General features: G+C 45.4%; 10 protein-coding genes across 10 annotated transcripts; 3 read left to right on the top strand and 7 right to left on the bottom strand.

Annotated features, from left to right (window-relative positions):
• Positions 1-532: 532 nt before the first annotated feature.
• On the top strand, positions 533-1,366 carry ATG27 (LALA0S11e03796g1_1; the record flags this gene model as incomplete). Its single annotated transcript, XM_022775262.1, has 1 exon — positions 533-1,366. One exon carries the CDS (start codon positions 533-535, stop codon positions 1,364-1,366), a length of 834 nt encoding a protein of 277 aa, XP_022630631.1.
• A 106-nt stretch (positions 1,367-1,472) lies between these two features.
• On the bottom strand, positions 1,473-1,808 carry PFD1 (LALA0S11e03774g1_1; the record flags this gene model as incomplete). Its single annotated transcript, XM_022775261.1, has 1 exon — positions 1,473-1,808. One exon carries the CDS (start codon positions 1,806-1,808, stop codon positions 1,473-1,475), a length of 336 nt encoding a protein of 111 aa, XP_022630630.1.
• A 309-nt stretch (positions 1,809-2,117) lies between these two features.
• ATP12 (LALA0S11e03752g1_1) lies at positions 2,118-3,086 on the top strand (the record flags this gene model as incomplete). Its single annotated transcript, XM_022775260.1, has 1 exon — positions 2,118-3,086. The coding sequence occupies one exon, from the start codon at positions 2,118-2,120 to the stop codon at positions 3,084-3,086; it is 969 nt and encodes a 322-aa protein (XP_022630629.1).
• A 54-nt stretch (positions 3,087-3,140) lies between these two features.
• RBH1 (LALA0S11e03730g1_1) lies at positions 3,141-5,675 on the bottom strand (the record flags this gene model as incomplete). Its single annotated transcript, XM_022775259.1, has 1 exon — positions 3,141-5,675. One exon carries the CDS (start codon positions 5,673-5,675, stop codon positions 3,141-3,143), a length of 2,535 nt encoding a protein of 844 aa, XP_022630628.1.
• Positions 5,676-6,342: 667 nt separating this feature from the next.
• On the bottom strand, positions 6,343-7,587 carry MNN11 (LALA0S11e03708g1_1; the record flags this gene model as incomplete). The annotated part of the gene is made up of 1 exon (XM_022775258.1): positions 6,343-7,587. The coding sequence occupies one exon, from the start codon at positions 7,585-7,587 to the stop codon at positions 6,343-6,345; it is 1,245 nt and encodes a 414-aa protein (XP_022630627.1).
• Positions 7,588-8,548: 961 nt separating this feature from the next.
• On the bottom strand, positions 8,549-9,994 carry FEN2 (LALA0S11e03686g1_1; the record flags this gene model as incomplete). Its single annotated transcript, XM_022775257.1, has 1 exon — positions 8,549-9,994. The coding sequence occupies one exon, from the start codon at positions 9,992-9,994 to the stop codon at positions 8,549-8,551; it is 1,446 nt and encodes a 481-aa protein (XP_022630626.1).
• A 266-nt stretch (positions 9,995-10,260) lies between these two features.
• GON7 (LALA0S11e03664g1_1) lies at positions 10,261-10,641 on the bottom strand (the record flags this gene model as incomplete). The annotated part of the gene is made up of 1 exon (XM_022775256.1): positions 10,261-10,641. One exon carries the CDS (start codon positions 10,639-10,641, stop codon positions 10,261-10,263), a length of 381 nt encoding a protein of 126 aa, XP_022630625.1.
• A 451-nt stretch (positions 10,642-11,092) lies between these two features.
• RIM1 (LALA0S11e03642g1_1) lies at positions 11,093-11,530 on the bottom strand (the record flags this gene model as incomplete). The annotated part of the gene is made up of 2 exons (XM_022775254.1): positions 11,093-11,210; positions 11,292-11,530. The coding sequence occupies 2 exons, from the start codon at positions 11,528-11,530 to the stop codon at positions 11,093-11,095; spliced, it is 357 nt and encodes a 118-aa protein (XP_022630624.1).
• Positions 11,531-12,404: 874 nt separating this feature from the next.
• On the top strand, positions 12,405-13,295 carry ATG36 (LALA0S11e03620g1_1; the record flags this gene model as incomplete). The annotated part of the gene is made up of 1 exon (XM_022775253.1): positions 12,405-13,295. One exon carries the CDS (start codon positions 12,405-12,407, stop codon positions 13,293-13,295), a length of 891 nt encoding a protein of 296 aa, XP_022630623.1.
• Positions 13,296-13,396: 101 nt separating this feature from the next.
• Positions 13,397-15,919, bottom strand: SYP1 (LALA0S11e03598g1_1; the record flags this gene model as incomplete). Its single annotated transcript, XM_022775252.1, has 1 exon — positions 13,397-15,919. One exon carries the CDS (start codon positions 15,917-15,919, stop codon positions 13,397-13,399), a length of 2,523 nt encoding a protein of 840 aa, XP_022630622.1.
• Between the last annotated feature and the right edge of the window lie 38 nt (positions 15,920-15,957).

The following is a 15,957-nucleotide window of genomic DNA, read 5'->3' as shown; positions in this document are numbered from 1 at the left end:
TTCGCAGTAAACTTCTGCGTTTGCGAAAAAAAACGGCGCCATGGAACTGTTTTCGATTAAGTAAGAGATACAGTAGCCTTTTGTCGGTCATTGTAACAAAATAAGAGGAGGATGATATGATCAAAACACGCCCGACACTTATTGTCAGATCGATGTGCGTCACAAGCGTTCAAAGTGACAGTGTCGCATTTTCTATAATTCGTATTACCGTGTAACGAGGTAGTAGAACATAAAGGAAACAGGGTTGAAGACCATTTGTTGAGCTGAATTAGATGTGAACAATCAAAGTCCAACTCTTGGCCATTGAAGCCCTCTCTATCGAATAAACTCCCACCGCGATATTCAAGTCTATAGATATATCACTAGATACGAATGAAGTATTCCTAAATTAAAGATATCCAAGACGTTCGTTATATGTAAATGTCAAACCTAAATGTGTTATCCAGAACACCAATCGACGGCTTTCCCCATCACATCTGGCGAAGCTTCTTTGTAATTTCATCGTTCGCATATTCTCGTCTTTTTTTTCGAGATGAAATTAGCTGTTCAACTCGCAGCAGCCTCAGTCCTGGCTCGGGCAGTTTTCGGTTTCCAATGCTCTCACAACAAACTCCTTGAGAAATACAACGTTGACAAGTACAGTATTTCACATCAAACCACCAGAGATACGCCTCCGAGCAGCACAATTGAAGATTGGTGGATCAATATATGCCAGGAAAGCTCTGAAACGCCTCCTGAAGGCTGTAAGGACAATGACGTTTTATGCGGGACAACCAAAGTCACTTTAAATGATGATCCCGATAAGCCCATTCTTACGCAATTGATTGATTTCCCAGAGTCTGTATCCAGTGGGGTAAGTGAAAACTACAACGGGGATCTTGTGGTGGAACTCAAAGACGCTAAATGGGGGAGCAACTCAATCGATGCAGAAATAACGTTTGTATGTGCGTCCGATAAAGGTTCCAACACCGTGACGTCTGTGACGTGGCAGGAAAAGAAAGTGCAGCTAGTGGTGGAGGGAGACGCTGGATGTCTCAAGAAAAAGGACGATGGCAAGAAAGACGGGGATAACAAAGATGATGACAGAAAAGATCCAAAGCCGGACCACGATAAAAAGGGCACCAGCATTGGATCCTGGTTTCTATGGCTCATAGCCTATGCTTTGTTGTTCGCGCTTATATATCTGCTTGCTACATCGTACATGAGCACCCGGGGTGGCAACTTGCGTGAATTCCGCGAGGAGTTTTTGGAGCGGTCATCAAGCCTTGCGTCTTCTTTGCCGCAATTCACCAAAGAAGTGGTATCGAAAGTTCTTGGACGGTCCTCTTCGTCTTCTGCGCAAAGAGGTGGCTATAGTGCGGTCTGAAAGAGCAGCCTTACACACCCAGACACATTCGAATACGTTGTGTATATGTATAAATTATCAATATCCCCATCCGTCCACACTCCACCTTCGAACCCCCTAGACCTATTCATTTCTGTTCCATAACACGTTTGAGATTGTCTAACGTGTTATCCACGGTAGTCTGCAAGTAATTCTGCTTGATCTTCAATGCCTTCAATTGATCTTCTACCACTTTTTCGTCGCTCGCCAGATCTCCAGTATATGTAGACCTATCTTGCAGCACAAACGCTTTCCCACACGACCTCCAGACTTTCCCAACGGGATACGATTCAAGCTCTTGCGCCGTCAGCTTTGCCAGTTTTTTTTGTCTGTCGAGCTGTGACAACTGAACATTTACTACCTCCAATTGGGCTTTATTTGACCGCAGAGAAGCGGCCATTTCTTGTACAATATTTTGTGACATGCTCTTAATTCTGATAAGATCAAGATTGGCCCAACAAGCTGTTAAAATGGTCAACGTCTGTCAACTTTCGCCAGGCTTGATCAAATCTTGAATATTGAGTTGATATTTGACATGCATGCAGAACATTAATATATTGACATCGAATTCTGACAATCGTCACCTAACTCATCGATCTTTGATAACAAGTGAAGAAATCAGCTTTAACTGGTCCGGAAAATCGGCCCTATACTTTGTATTCTTCAGCTCAAGTTTCGGTTGGTCTGTATCGCTCTTAGACTATTGTGTGAGTAGGTAGTCAGTTTTTAAAAGATGTTGAGAATAGGAACTAGAAGACTTTTATACAAATCTGGCAATCTATGCGGTGGATTCAAGACTAGGAGGTTTTACGCTCAAAGCACCGCTCTTGGGATTGACTCGAGCGTCGAAAATAACTTGCAAACAGAAACGAATAGAGTGTCGAAGACTATGCAGAAGTTCTGGAATGTGGTTTCTATCGAGGAAAATGGTAACGACGTCACACTCAAACTCGACAATAAACCTGTCAGAACGCCTTTGGGCAACAATATGACGATCCCACGCGATCGCAGACTTCTAGGCCTAGCTTTACAGCATGAATGGTCAAATTTAGCATCTTTATCGATCAAACCTCATTCTTTACCCGTAACGTCTTTGGTCTCCCGGTGCATTGATTTGGAATACGCCTCCAAACCGGATGCCGACGCAGAACTCGTGGCCAAAATCGGCGCAGATAGAGAAGAAATATCCCGTACTCTACTTCGGTATCTTGACACAGACACATTACTGTGTTTTTCACCAAAGTCTGAGTTTGAAGGCGCTCTTAGAACGGCTCAGGACAAACTGTATCTTCCGTTGATCAAAGCCGCGGAGACTTTCCTGTCTAGCGTTGCAAATGAGCCTATCGCTATTCAAATCTTAGACGCCGACATGCACGGGCTTAGAGGCAACGCACAATCCGAAAAGACAAGAGAAGCGGCGCTCAAATACTTGAGATCTTTGTCGATGTGGGATTTGGCGGTTTTTGAGAAAACCGTCCTTACCGCCAAGTCATTCATATGTGGACTTCTGCTGCTCCGAAACAAAGCCCACTCTCCAAGTCCGGAACTTTTCTTTACGATGGAAGAACTTGCCCATTGTGCAACTTTAGAGACCGTCTATCAGATCGAAAGGTGGGGAGAGGTCGAGGACACTCACGACGTGGATTATCGGGACATAAGAAGGAACATCAATGCCGCGGCTTTGGTGGCCTACCGCGATTGAAATCTGCTGTGCATTAAAAAGGCTCTTTGTACATAGTTTATAGTCAATGACACATTATATCAGGCACGAAATTAGTCTGAAGACTTCGTTCGCGACAATCTGGTTCCTGAACTCTACCAGGTAATCACTCTCCTCGTGAACCAATGCGATTCCAGTACGCCCAATACTTTTAATGTCATTGATCTTACTAACGAACTCTTGCTTCTTAGCGTTGCCCATTATGACATCGAATTTCATGCCTATAACATGGCCTCGCAGTTCCTGAGAATACAACCCCAGTAAACCTTTATCCTTGATTTCCCACCCTGCCTTGCCATTTCTGTAATGAAGTCGGACTTTAACGTTGGACAACAGTAAAAGGGATACGGTTTGGTCCTTGTAGCGACTGAAGATGTCCTGTGCAATCGATGATAACCCGGTAGAGTTTGTATCCGAGCGTGTCACAGATTTATCAAGTCCACTGAATGTAGATGAGGTGGTGGACAGTGTGCCTGAAGTGTTTGAGGCTCGAATTCGCGAAGGAAGATTCTGTCTGATGCAGTGATGCAATGTGTTCATCAGTTTGTCGATCTGTTGACATCTCAGGCTGATGACAGTAGAACCGCTGGGTAGAATTGAGACAAGAGAGCTGGAGCTAGGGATTCTAAGTTGAACATCCTGAGCGGCAGGTCTAGTGACCTTCCAGTCCGGTGTCACAAGGGCGCACAATTTTATTAGTCCGTTATCTGTTGCGCTGCACAGTATGCTCACGACCCTACCGTCGGTAGTTTCGTGAAGCTTGAAAGACAAAGACTTTGAGGATATCGACTCCCACCTGTTGGAAGACCAATATGAGACCTTGACGCTGTGGTTGCAGATTTGGAAGCCTTCATTAACATCAATTTCGGCCGGTAACGAGCAAAACTCGTCCTGGCGAAATGTTATTGGGGTTTCATCTGCGGGTGATTGCGGTCTGGGCAGTTTCAATAGACTTGCAGTCGAGTTACCGGATGGGAAGTCTAGCGGCGTACCCTTTGACAATTTGGATGAGGACTTAGCTTTATTAGAGCTGAAGATGCTCAATAGTGATGATGATTTCCTTTTAATCAACTGTGGCCGATGAAATTCGGAACTCAAATCAAAAGGTCCCTCGCTTTTCTGGTCATCCACAGACGATACAATGCTTTCACCGTCTTCCGCGTATTCGCCAGAGGAAACTTCCTCTTTTGACACTGACGACTCAGAATTTATCCTTTTGAAATTTTCCACGCTGACGCGCGGTTCACAGTGTGATATTGGAGATCCCTGCATGTTGATGTCCTGATCCAGTCTAAGTAACGACTCGCACCCAAAGTCGTCCAAATCCTCTAGTGGATGGAGGGAGGAGACCAGAGATACCAGAGAACCATCTAAAGGTTTAGACTTATGCAACTGGGAAACATTGCGTCCATCGACAACTTTGCTCGGCTGTGGAGAGGTATCCATTGGATTGAACCCGAGACCAGCGTTATCGTTCGGACGAAGGGACGACAGCTTTTTGTGCTTGAGCCTGAAGTTTTGTAGCGAATGCCTTGACTCGGTCGACGGTGATAGACTGGAGACTTGTGGCTCTGACGGCATGAACACTTCCGAAGTGATCTCACGGAACATCATTTCAAAATACGACCTCCAATTGTTATTCCATTGCGCAGGACTTAGGGCAACTAGTGTGAGCTTGACACCATTTTCTGTGTTGGCCTTCAGCTCGATACCGTTAGAACTTGTAGAAACAATTTGGAGATCATTCTGTCTGAGAGGTGGGAAAAGTAGAGTTCTGCCCAGCTGCACGGACTTCAAATTCCGGCTAACGAGAACAAGCTGCGAAACCTGATCCACAGACATCGGTGAAAGTTGTCCTGAACTCACTATAAATATGCCTAGTTCTCCAGTGCTCAATTGGAAAAGCTCCACTAGACGGTTGTGGTGTTCCAATACGGGTGCTGAAAGTTTGAAGTAGCCTCTTTCAGTAGATTTGGCAGCATCCACCAATGGTGCACCAATATGACCATGAATGAGACTTGTCAGAGGTTTCACGTCGTCATATCGGAAAGAGTTGGAGTCCACACGGTTCCATTGCAACAAAAATCGTTCCTCAAACGATCTGGTGATGGACAGGACTTTTTTATTTGGTGGCATGCACATTGAGGCCATCTCTTGCAATCGACGAACCAAGGCCAACAAGAGCCTGGTGAACTCCGATATTGGTGAAAAGCGCCGCAGAAGGACGGCTTCATTGGTTTCGAAGATGAGCGTCACTGATTGCTCGAGAAGCGTGGAATAAGAGTGTTGCACTTCGTGGTCTTCCAGCCAGCTGGTAAACACGCTGCTATAATCCGATACTGAGCGAAGCAGCTGCTGCTGCTGAGCTACACCCGTATGTTTTTGCAGCACTTTTCTGCACGTAGCACTCAACGCAGCGGATTGTTGCAGAAGTTTGCTCAACGGGTCACAACTGGATGTATTTGATGTGGTGGCATCCATCTGACGAGGCTCCAGCAAACGCTGCAGCTGCGTTAAGAGAGACACATGTTCGTCTTCGGAGTTCACCAACAATCCCATTCTCGAATCCATCATAGGCCCTCCTCAATCGCTTCTGTTCTCTTCACTTCGCTATTTCGAAGTGAACTATAAAGTACAACTAGATAGTGAAAACTGTGCTAGTACCAACTACAACAAAAGCTATGCGCAGCGCTAAGCTTCGCTCGATACTGAATATTTTTACTGCAGGCATCTTCGGCTAGAACTGCTCTCACCAACCTTGTTTCCCTTCCGTCTGGTTGGTACTTTTTTCGCATCTGTAGCGGTGAACTTTTCGTGTAGTTTTTCTGAATTTAGCTTCAATTTACGCGTACTGGTATAGAATAATGAATAAACGCGTAAAGAGGACAGGTAAAAACCAAGTTTCGCGTCGTCAAGCGAAATAGACTACAATTTGATCGTCGATGGGACGAAAACTTTCAATGTGTTGTCAGTGGTCGCCCTTGAGACTATTCACTATGGATTTAGCACGTGGAGAATCTGATTTAGTGAAGTAAAATATATATACTACCTAACGCGCTTCTTTAGAGTTACAAGTAGTTCGGTCAGCTCGGTACGCGCGCCCTTAGCCTTGTTCTCGCCATCGAGCATTCTGTACATGGTGACTCTCTGGTGGGTAGATGCGTAATAACTCTATCTTTCACTTCGTTGATCGAAAAAGGATGCATGGTTTTAGAGGTTCATGCCAGAATGTAGCTTTTTATTTCTGAATTTGTGGGTAGAGCAGACCCAAATTGCTAGCGCACGAATCTCTTTCTTGACAACCGTTGAACAAGGCGACAAAATCGCCTTGGGTGTAGTGAAAGTCATCGATATTTGCCTTTTCCGTGATGGACTTGGTAGGATCGTATACGCTGGCAATGGTCCTGGGAACCACCAAAGCGGCTTTAGCTAGAAAGCTCGGGTGCCATTGCAAAGCGTGCCCAATGCTCGCAGAGAAAGACGGCCAGGAATAGTCGCGCACCAGCGGATCGCCCAGATAGTCCATGAATGCTTTACCGTAGAGGCCGGCTTTGACGATGAAAGAATTCGAGTCCAATTGGCCGTCGTTTGTCAGTGGGATGATGACCTCGGCCTGATCTGGGACAAAATGGTTGTAACTTTTGATGTTAGAGCCCTTCACGACAGGAACGTTTTTCAGCACGGCAAGTTCCAAGATTTTCCGATCCAACAACTGGGCCTGCAGTGACAGATCCATACGCATGATCAGCGCGTGCTGATCCAAAAACCAAAAGTATTTGGCCTTAGGAAACGCATGCATTGCGGCACGCATCATCAAAGGCTTGAGAAACTCATACGATTTCGTCAAATCCTGATCATCGATCGTGGGGATAAACTCCTGGGCCCACCGCACGTATACACCGTACCGATGTCTCTGTGCGTAGTCAACTCTGTTTTGAACCACTGGAATAAGTGTATCGGCGTCATGTTGGTCAAAGTCCACCAGCGTGACGACTACAACTTCAGGTGAGTCTGAACCTTTGCTAAATACCCTCTTACCATGGTCTAGATACTCTCGTTTCACAAGCTCAAAGTCATCTGTAATTTCTTTACGTTCTTTATCGGTTGTAGGCTTATCATCTTCTTTCAGCACGTATTTTTTGTTTCCATCCAAGTCGATCCGCAGCATATGAAGATTTCTAAGGTTCAATTGTTTAAGACGATCTGCGTGTTCAATTGGAGGGAAAATCAAAGGTTGTGTTGAACTGATCTCTTCTGTGTAATGGCCATGTATCTGTGGATAATGCGAATCTTGCTTATTCTTATGCAAAACAAGACCCTGCATCAAATATATCACCAATAATCCCACTACTATACAACCAAACGAGAAAACCTGAGTCCTTTTGCGACGCGAGTCCACCAATAGCGTTCTCAATCTTTTCGCAATACGCTCCATAAAGCTCGAAGACTCAGTCCCTCCTTTCTTCTTGGGTTTGAACGCCATTCTCAACAGCCCGATACAAAGCGCTAGCAGCAACAAATTACCGTTTTGCTTGCTTCAAATCCCCTGTGGTACTCTTGACCGTCACAATCAGAACAGTGGGCGCTCTGAGCTGATAAAGACCAGATTCTTGACGTTTTTTAGAGATGCAGAATCGTGAAGATCCGTGTATAAAGTTCGTCAAATGCGTTAACCTGTAATTTCTTGTTTTCACAATCACTACGTACGCAATACGCTATTTGAGAAAAGAGATAGACCTAACAAATGGTAACGACAGAGCCGTTTGACCGCTTTGTTTGATGCCACTGGACATGGTAATGAATTTACGGTAATAGAGCATTGAATGGGCTTCTACTCGCTTTTTTCGGATCAATTTTTGGAGCTTTCCAAGATAAGAAAAAAGGTTAAAAATGGATTTAAACATGGGTTTGGAACTTCACCAAGTGGACAACCCTCTTTGGACCATGTGTAGTATTGTTTGATGTTTGTGGAGGCGAGAGAGAGATGACGAGTAACTTATTAATGGAGTTGGAGTCCTACGCGAGGAAAAATCGGTGACAGGAAAGATGATGACTGAAAAACCAAGTTACTGTGCGTATGTCGCCGATTCTCATGAGACGTATGTGCCGGTGGTTTCGACAAGAGGCATTGTTCCATGAACGTTGCCAGTTTACGCCTTATGAAGTTGTCAACATTTGACAATATACGAACTTATCTGAAAAGAGTCGAAGTAGTATTTACAACTACATCAAATCAAAGCCGTTCATATGCACCAGGGCGACAGTAATATCAGAGGAATGAAATTTCTCATTGCTGTACATCGTATAACCACTGATAAAGTTTGCCATCAAGCTCATAATCATCATCATGTGTAACAACAATAACTTACAAAAATCTGTTCCCAGATGCGAAGCGATGACAAGTCGTCTTATCAAATGCCTGGAATCCTAGCTTCAGACAACATTCATTGCCAGGAGTCTGCTGAGGCGTAATTCAAGCGCTTGTCTGAGCTTCGATTCTGATCCCGGCGCTGAAGCCAGCGGATCAACACGGCCACCACACAACTCCCGATGGCAGTGCCAATCAATGCATAACATCCACGCTCATACCGAGGTGCCATTGCCGCAGAGTAAAAAATTAGTGACCACCATGCATTCACAGCTCCGGAAAACATGTTCATGGAAGCCAAGACAATGGCCCGCTCTTGTAGATCATTTTGGCACACGACGTTGGCCCAGCTGAAAAAAATGGCCTGTGCAGCATACGAAACTCCGCCCAAGTATTGAGCCGTGAACAGTACTGCAGGATTGATGGGTGCCACCCGCATCATGATTGCTACAACGCACATCACAACGCCAATGAAAAGTGCAACATGCCAATGCTGAGAATGGCGATATTTGTCCATGTAAACGGCAGCACCACATGTAGCAACGATACCTACAGCATAGATTCCCATTGGATATTGGTTTTTGTTTGCCAAGGAATAGCCTTGGGACTGTAACCATAAGGCAAGAGTCGAATTTGACGCCAAAGAGATATTTTCACCACCCAGAATCCACAGCAATGAGAGCAGCCACCAATGCCATCTTCCAACAACACGGAGAAACACGGACCAGTCCAGTTTCGCGCGCTCATCGCGTTGTGGCAGTCTACGCTTGGCAAACTCAAGCTCTTGACTCGAAAAGAGCCATCTTGGAACTTCCGACCTACGATTCATGTGGTCTGGGGTTGTAGGAAAGAAAATGAAGCCGTAAATGGCAATTGGTATGGTGATCAAAAAATCGACAATAAACAGCCATCTCCAGCCCGCCAATCCTCTGCGTCCATTTAGGGAATCGTGGATTCCCACTTGCATAAACCCACTAAAGATCGATCCGACTAGTCCACTACTTGTGAAAATGGCCGAACGGATACTCAGCTCGTTTTCGCGGTACCATGACCCCAGGATAAGGTGAGTTCCGGAAAATGTGCAGCTTTCAAAAATGGCTTGGAAAAATCGGATTGCGCAGCATTGCCGGAAATTGGTGACTTTGTACATAGAGAGCGTTAATATACCCCACGCAAGAGTGCAGAAACTCAACCAGATCCGTGGCTGAACTACCAAAAGCATCAAATTATTGGGGATCATGCCCAATACGTATCCTACTGTGAAGCAGGTGTTGATCAAGTTAAACTGGTCGCCTCGCAGCCCCAAATCCTCTTTCAACCCAGAAACATATGCGTTGGCGAAACCAACTCTGTCGACGTAATTGATCCAGTACTGCAGACAAACGAATGACAAGACAAACACATCTATTTTCCACAACAGCCGTCTTTCGTTCACCGGCGCGGGACAAGAGGGGTCAGAAAGCTGTTCTTCTTCCTGTAAGCCAGGTTCCTCTTTCGAGTCTTTGTCCAGCGCCTTATCCATCTCTTGATTTGACCGATTGCGAATCTTAGTCGGTTTCCTTGGTTGGGTACGAGCTGCGATGAGATGAGATGCTCAGCGCATCAATAACATGTGTTGGACGTTGAAGTCACTTGCGACGTGCCCAGTCGTAAGCTTCGAGGTTTACCATCTCTAGCCAGGATCAATGCGCCAGCTAAACGATGGGAGTCAATGGAATTTGGTTTGGCTAGTTTCTCGTCTTGATTCGGCTCTTTTTCGTAACTATTATTGAAAACAATGTGGGACACCTATTTCGTATTATCTTCATCGCTATCATCTTCTTCTCCGCCATCTAGAAGCTTGTCGATTTCGGTTTTGATACGTAGTTCATCGTCTTGTTTCAATTTCTTGTTTTTGGCGGTCTCCATTCGGTGTGTTAAATATTCGTTGATATCGTCCTGCAAACCTGTCAATTGCATTCTTACTTTGCTCAGAAATGTGGGCTCACCGTCGTTATTAAGCTTTGCTTCTGCTGGTTTGTCTTTGTCGATTTGTCCAGCCTGTAAGACATAGGCGCTGGGGCCTGTAGTGCTGCCATTGGTAGTGTTATAGCGGTTTAGCGAAGAGTCCACCGTAAAAAGCTGTTTCTCGACTTCTGGAGAACTGTAGGTTGCTGAGACTTCGGACATGTCGATGAGACTTAAACCAATGACTAGAAGAGACGGCTGGACTGGGATCTGGTTGAGAGGAGGTACGTCTATGAGTGTATCGCCTTGGAAGAGCTGATCCCAGTAGGATTCAAGATATTATCGAATTATACGTAGTATCATCAGATACGTAGCCTGGGTGGATGATAGGGTTCAAAATAGCACCTTCAGGTCTGGAAACGGCATAACTAAGAGCCCTCGGCACAGTTTATTACAAGGTGAGTAATCTTACAAAGCGGGTCTGGTTAGCCCTTTCTGTTCAAAACAAAAAAAACAACGTTGAATCGATATGGTTGACAACTGGGGTGTCATCTCTAGGATGAGCTTTCGGTGGCAGTTTCTTCAGATTTGCCGTTTCTGAGCATGTTAATCTCCTCTGGTGATGTGTAGTTAGTAAGTGTCCTGATTTCCACACAAAAAATTGGCGAGTTCACTATTGGATTTGTTGTGCTGTAAACATACTTTGGACAAGACTCAACGTGGTGCCTTTGGAGCCATCTTCTCTTTCAAACGAATAGTTGGCGGCATCTGCCTCGACGTACACAAGGGCGCTAGAATTGGATCAAAGTTAGTAAAAATGAAATTATGGTATTTCTCTCGAGGAATTCGAACCCTAGGTTAATCCCACATACCCTTTTCTCACGTATTGCGTCAGAAAGTTGATTTGAGGTTCGTTGAACACCGTGACATTGTACCAGTTTGTTGTACCATCTCTTCTGGGCTGTGACGCGATACTGTACTTGAGATATTTGTTGTTGTTGGCAGACGTGTATTCGGTGAAGTCCGAGCCAATGCGACCGACAATGGTCATTTTCGAGAAATCAGACCTTCTAGCGGTGGCGTGAAGTGCGCGAACTTGTTGACGGAGCATTTTGAACAGTGGTACGACGTTGATTGTTGATTTGGGTCGCTGAAAAGTGTCAATGAGAGCGCGAAACGTTTAGGAATTTACATTACAGCATAATATATATATATAATGGGCCCAGATTTAATATTCCTTGATGAAACCTCTAGGCGTCCGTTCAGAGTGACATGGTGATTAAACAATGGTGGTATGACATTAAGCTGTCCTGAAGAGCAAGGGAATGAGGGTTTCAGACAAGAATCGTGGACTCTAGTTTGTCGCTTAGTTTAGTTTGCCCCAAGATGTTTTTTTTTTCAGCAAAAGTAGGTCAAGTTCGAAAACACATATCACTATATCCTAACCTGTCACCAGTGCTTGTTTATCTTTCATTGCAAGTAGAGACTTTTAACAGCACAGACGTTGGGAGTACGTTTCAAGATGTACATGAATGCTACCAAAATGATAACCAGTTCTTTTGACGGTAAAGTATCGCTGTCGTTGATCACGTGAGCATTGTCAGACTTAATAAAAGTGACAGATGATGGTTTTACGAATTGTTTACCTGATAAATCGAACCCTTTGAGCCCTAAATGTTTCAAAAAAAAAGCGCGCAACTGTCTCTTTAAATCTTTCATTCGAATGTGCGAGCCTACATCATTAACGGCTGATTTCGTTCACCTTGTTTTTCTTCAAAAACCTTACTTCCTTCCCAACGTCACATGACTCTCCCTTCTCACTAAATTATGGCTCCCATACCTTAACCTACAAGATGCCTTTCCATCACACACACACACACACACATACATATCCAGGAGCAGATGTACAGAGGACTAACCAGTAAAATCCATCTATAGATAAACTTACAAATTCTTCTAGGTTTTGTATAGTTTTGTGTGTAAAAATGGCTTTCAATAGCTACCATAGAAGGGGCTCGCGATCTGCGGTGCAGGCGACTTTAACACAGCAGAATTTCAACGAGTGGGAAGAGACGATTTATCGAAATGTTAGTGCCCGGGACATCCAAGTATTGAATAGACCCGTGGAGCCCTTTGCGGCTGCTGAAGAAGAGGTGAGCGAAGATTCGCACCTGTACACCAACGAGGTGCGATCGGAGGAATTCGCGATTCTGTCCACTTCCAGCGAACGGGACGAGTTCATGCCGGAGACCGCATTGGCAACGGGTGTTACGGTGAAAAATGGCGAGAATGAGCTTGAACGGCAAGAACAAGCTACTGAAGTGTCGAATTCGCAAAGGATAGACGACTGGTGCGTCCAAAACGACAGACGTGCGCTATCCAGTCTGCGCGCACCAGCAAACAAACGTGTGCAGGAAATCGTGGAAGCCTGGGGGGTTGAAAATGGCACCCCAGCGGTTCGGATGGTGAGGGCACTCACTGCGGTGCGGGTCGCAGCTACTCGTCACAGCGATAATTACACCGCACATATTTTGGATTTCATGAGTCCGCTGCAACGTCTGCGACTTAAGAATTTCGCAGAATCAATGAGACCACTTCTGCTGGAACGGACAGTGGCACCAACTTTTTCGAACCCGCGGTACAAAAATGTGCCTTCTGTCTTCGCAAACCGTGATTTGAAATTCCAACGTGCGCTGCGACAGGGCAACGATATGGCGCCGATTTCGTCGTCCCTAGCGGAACTCGAAATCACAACTTCCAGGTCGCAAAGTGAAAGCAGCTCTTATTCCATCCCGCTGTCTTCCGCCGGCTTCCAGTCCTGGCATGGTTGGAATATTGTGACTCGATTCAGTCCTGACCATATCCCAAGTTACTAAATTACATATTCATACAACGCTGCACACAAGCTTCATAACAATGTCGATTCATTTTTGTTTTATTTTTTTTACAATCCCAGCTTTCACGCATTGGCAACAATCTAGGACAATCCTGAATAGTTACCTGCTACCAAAGTACGTTTGGAAGTCACAGGGCTCCAAGCTGCATCAGCTGCGAAGGGGTCGCTAACATCGACTTCTTGGCTTTCCAATTCGATAGAGTCTCCTGAGTGGAAGTTTCTTATTGTGAACTTAGCTTCGACACCTTTCGACGACTCAGATGCCTTTCCATCCGTCAAAAATCTCGCGATCAAACGTTCTTCGCCGTTCCTATTGATGGTAATGGGTTCCTTGAATCTCCAAGTTATTCTCTTCTTTTCCCTGCTAAAGGATCCTTGTGGCTTGGATAGTGCACTTGTGGGATTGGCACCCTCGATCGATACGAATACGATAAGATCTTCAATGACCAAGTGCTGGATAGAAGCGTGTACGCTGGGCGCCATACTTAAAGTAAGCGCTACGCTAGACTGATGGTTCTCAAACCGCCATACTGGATTTATCACAATAGGTGCAGCAGGCTCAGAAAGTGCGTATTTGAACGCGCCTAATGTCTTAGACTCAATGAAGTGTGGATTTACTTTGAAGGTATCGGTCCCAACTTGCTCTATAAATGCCTGGTTCACAATAACCTTTTCCACGCTTTCGAAATTTTTAATCCTCAGATTAATGTCGATTGGCAAAGTGTCGCTATCGGCCACGAAGTTGAGAGCAATCTCACCAATGAGCTGTGACGAGGTCAAACCTCCTTCGCGGAAAGTGGCATTGATTACTTCAGCCACGCTGGCGTTGAGTCCAAAAGATGTGAGCTCTGAGTGCTGAAAGATCGATTGACCCGAGGCCGGTAGGACTGATATCGATGAACCTGTTACTTGTGGTTTCAAAGCCTTCAATTCGCCAGTCATTTGAGAAGCAAGGGACACCTGACGCTTGCTCTGTTGAGCATCTATATCGGCTTGGGACAAGTCAGTGAATAGGGTCGATTGAATATCACGTCTCGCAATTGGAGCTGGGGCGGGAACAGAACCATGCGACTCCCTTGCTAAATTAGCAGTCGGAGGATGGCCCGTTTTGCGAGCAGGAGGCGGGGCCGGAACCTGAGGAGCCTGTATATGGATAGGATGGCTGGTGTTTGTGATGGGTTCAGGCGCCCCCACCGTAGAGTAGGACGCCCCACCAGATTGCGAGCCATTTACCAGACTAGGAGCATCGTTGCTGCGTGCAGGTGGTGTGTTATCAGCCATACGTAAGTCCCCAGTATTTGTCCTTCCTCTGGGCTGCGGTTTTAACGAGGGTTGATTTATCGAGAGCGTTGAGCTTGTTCCAGCGAAACTTGGCTTGGGAGGAGGCAACTCGACATCATTCACATGATCAGATGTCTCAGCAGTGGCACGAGAGGTGTAGATTTGAGAACCGGAGTCTGAGGTGACGTTTACGCTTTGATTTCTGTTTGAGTCCGCCGTCATTACCGAAGCTTCCTCCCTTTCAGGAATAGTATTTTCCTGGAGCTTTCCAGATTTTTTATTTTTCAGCTTTTTCCGCCCGAAAAGCGAGCCCATCTTTGATTTCAATTTATTGGCAGGTTGCTTGGGCTTCAGTGTGGTGTTGTTAGCCGCATCAGAAAATTCGGATTTCATAAGGTCGTGCTTGACCACAGTACCTGAAGACGATAACCTGTTAGCGAGTCCACCGAAGGCTCCATGTCCACTTTTCGTGGACTTTCCTTGTCTATTGACAGTGCCAGAAGCAGTTTCTGCTGTAGCAGTGTTTCCATTTTCTTTGATAGCTGGTATTTTAAAATCGAAATCGTAATTCAAAGCAGCTTGTGCAAATCGATCGATTTCACCCTCAACATCGAAATTCAAGACTTGCGCCATCGTCTTCTCACACTGTTCCCGGTTCGAATTGGAATAGTCGATCAGTCCACCTTCATACCTAGAAATACAGTTCTGAAGCTCTAAAAGTCTCCTGTAGTCTGTTTCTTCGAAAATCTCGAATAGAGTAGCGGCCTGTGAGTCCCATTGGCCATTGATTTCATCAATTCTTTTGGTGTCTACGGACCCCGATCCTGCGTTGTCCTCATTCGTGAGTTGATCGTGTTCCGTTGCTATTCTGCACAGATTGGAATGCAGCTTTCTACTCCGCAACCATAAGGGATCTTTTTCAGTTGATTCCTTGAGCTCAGCGGAAACGTTTCTATCGAGCAAATGGTACAAAGAGGTGCTGGATTGCAAGTCCACTTTCAATCCGTTCAAGATTCCGTCCCAAAGTCCAGCCACTTCGCCCAATGAATCAAATCGAAAGTCGCGCAACTCGTCTGACGTTAATACCCTGCTTTCAAGCATGTCCCGCATCAACAAGTTATTTAAATTTTCATTCTTGGCAATTATCTTGCGTAATTGTTGCGCGTGGTAACGTTTCAGCTCGGCCAACTCCCGGAACAGCAAAAAGAACTGCTTGTTAATAAGTTTGGCCTGCGACAGCCGTAGTCGAATAATTTCGGTTGCTTCGAGCGGTTTTTTGCCTACCAAAATTGTGGCAGCATATTTCGTGCGTTCTTCGTCCATTCCCAGTGACCTTAAACTTAGAAAGAATTTCAATGGGC

This window comes from Lachancea lanzarotensis, scaffold LALA0S11, assembly GCF_000938715.1.
Source record: "Lachancea lanzarotensis genome assembly LALA0, scaffold LALA0S11, whole genome shotgun sequence".
NCBI classification, from domain to species: Eukaryota; Fungi; Ascomycota; class Saccharomycetes; order Saccharomycetales; family Saccharomycetaceae; genus Lachancea; species Lachancea lanzarotensis.
The sequence above is the reverse complement of the archived record's forward strand: the minus strand, read 5'-3'. Positions and strand labels throughout refer to the sequence as shown.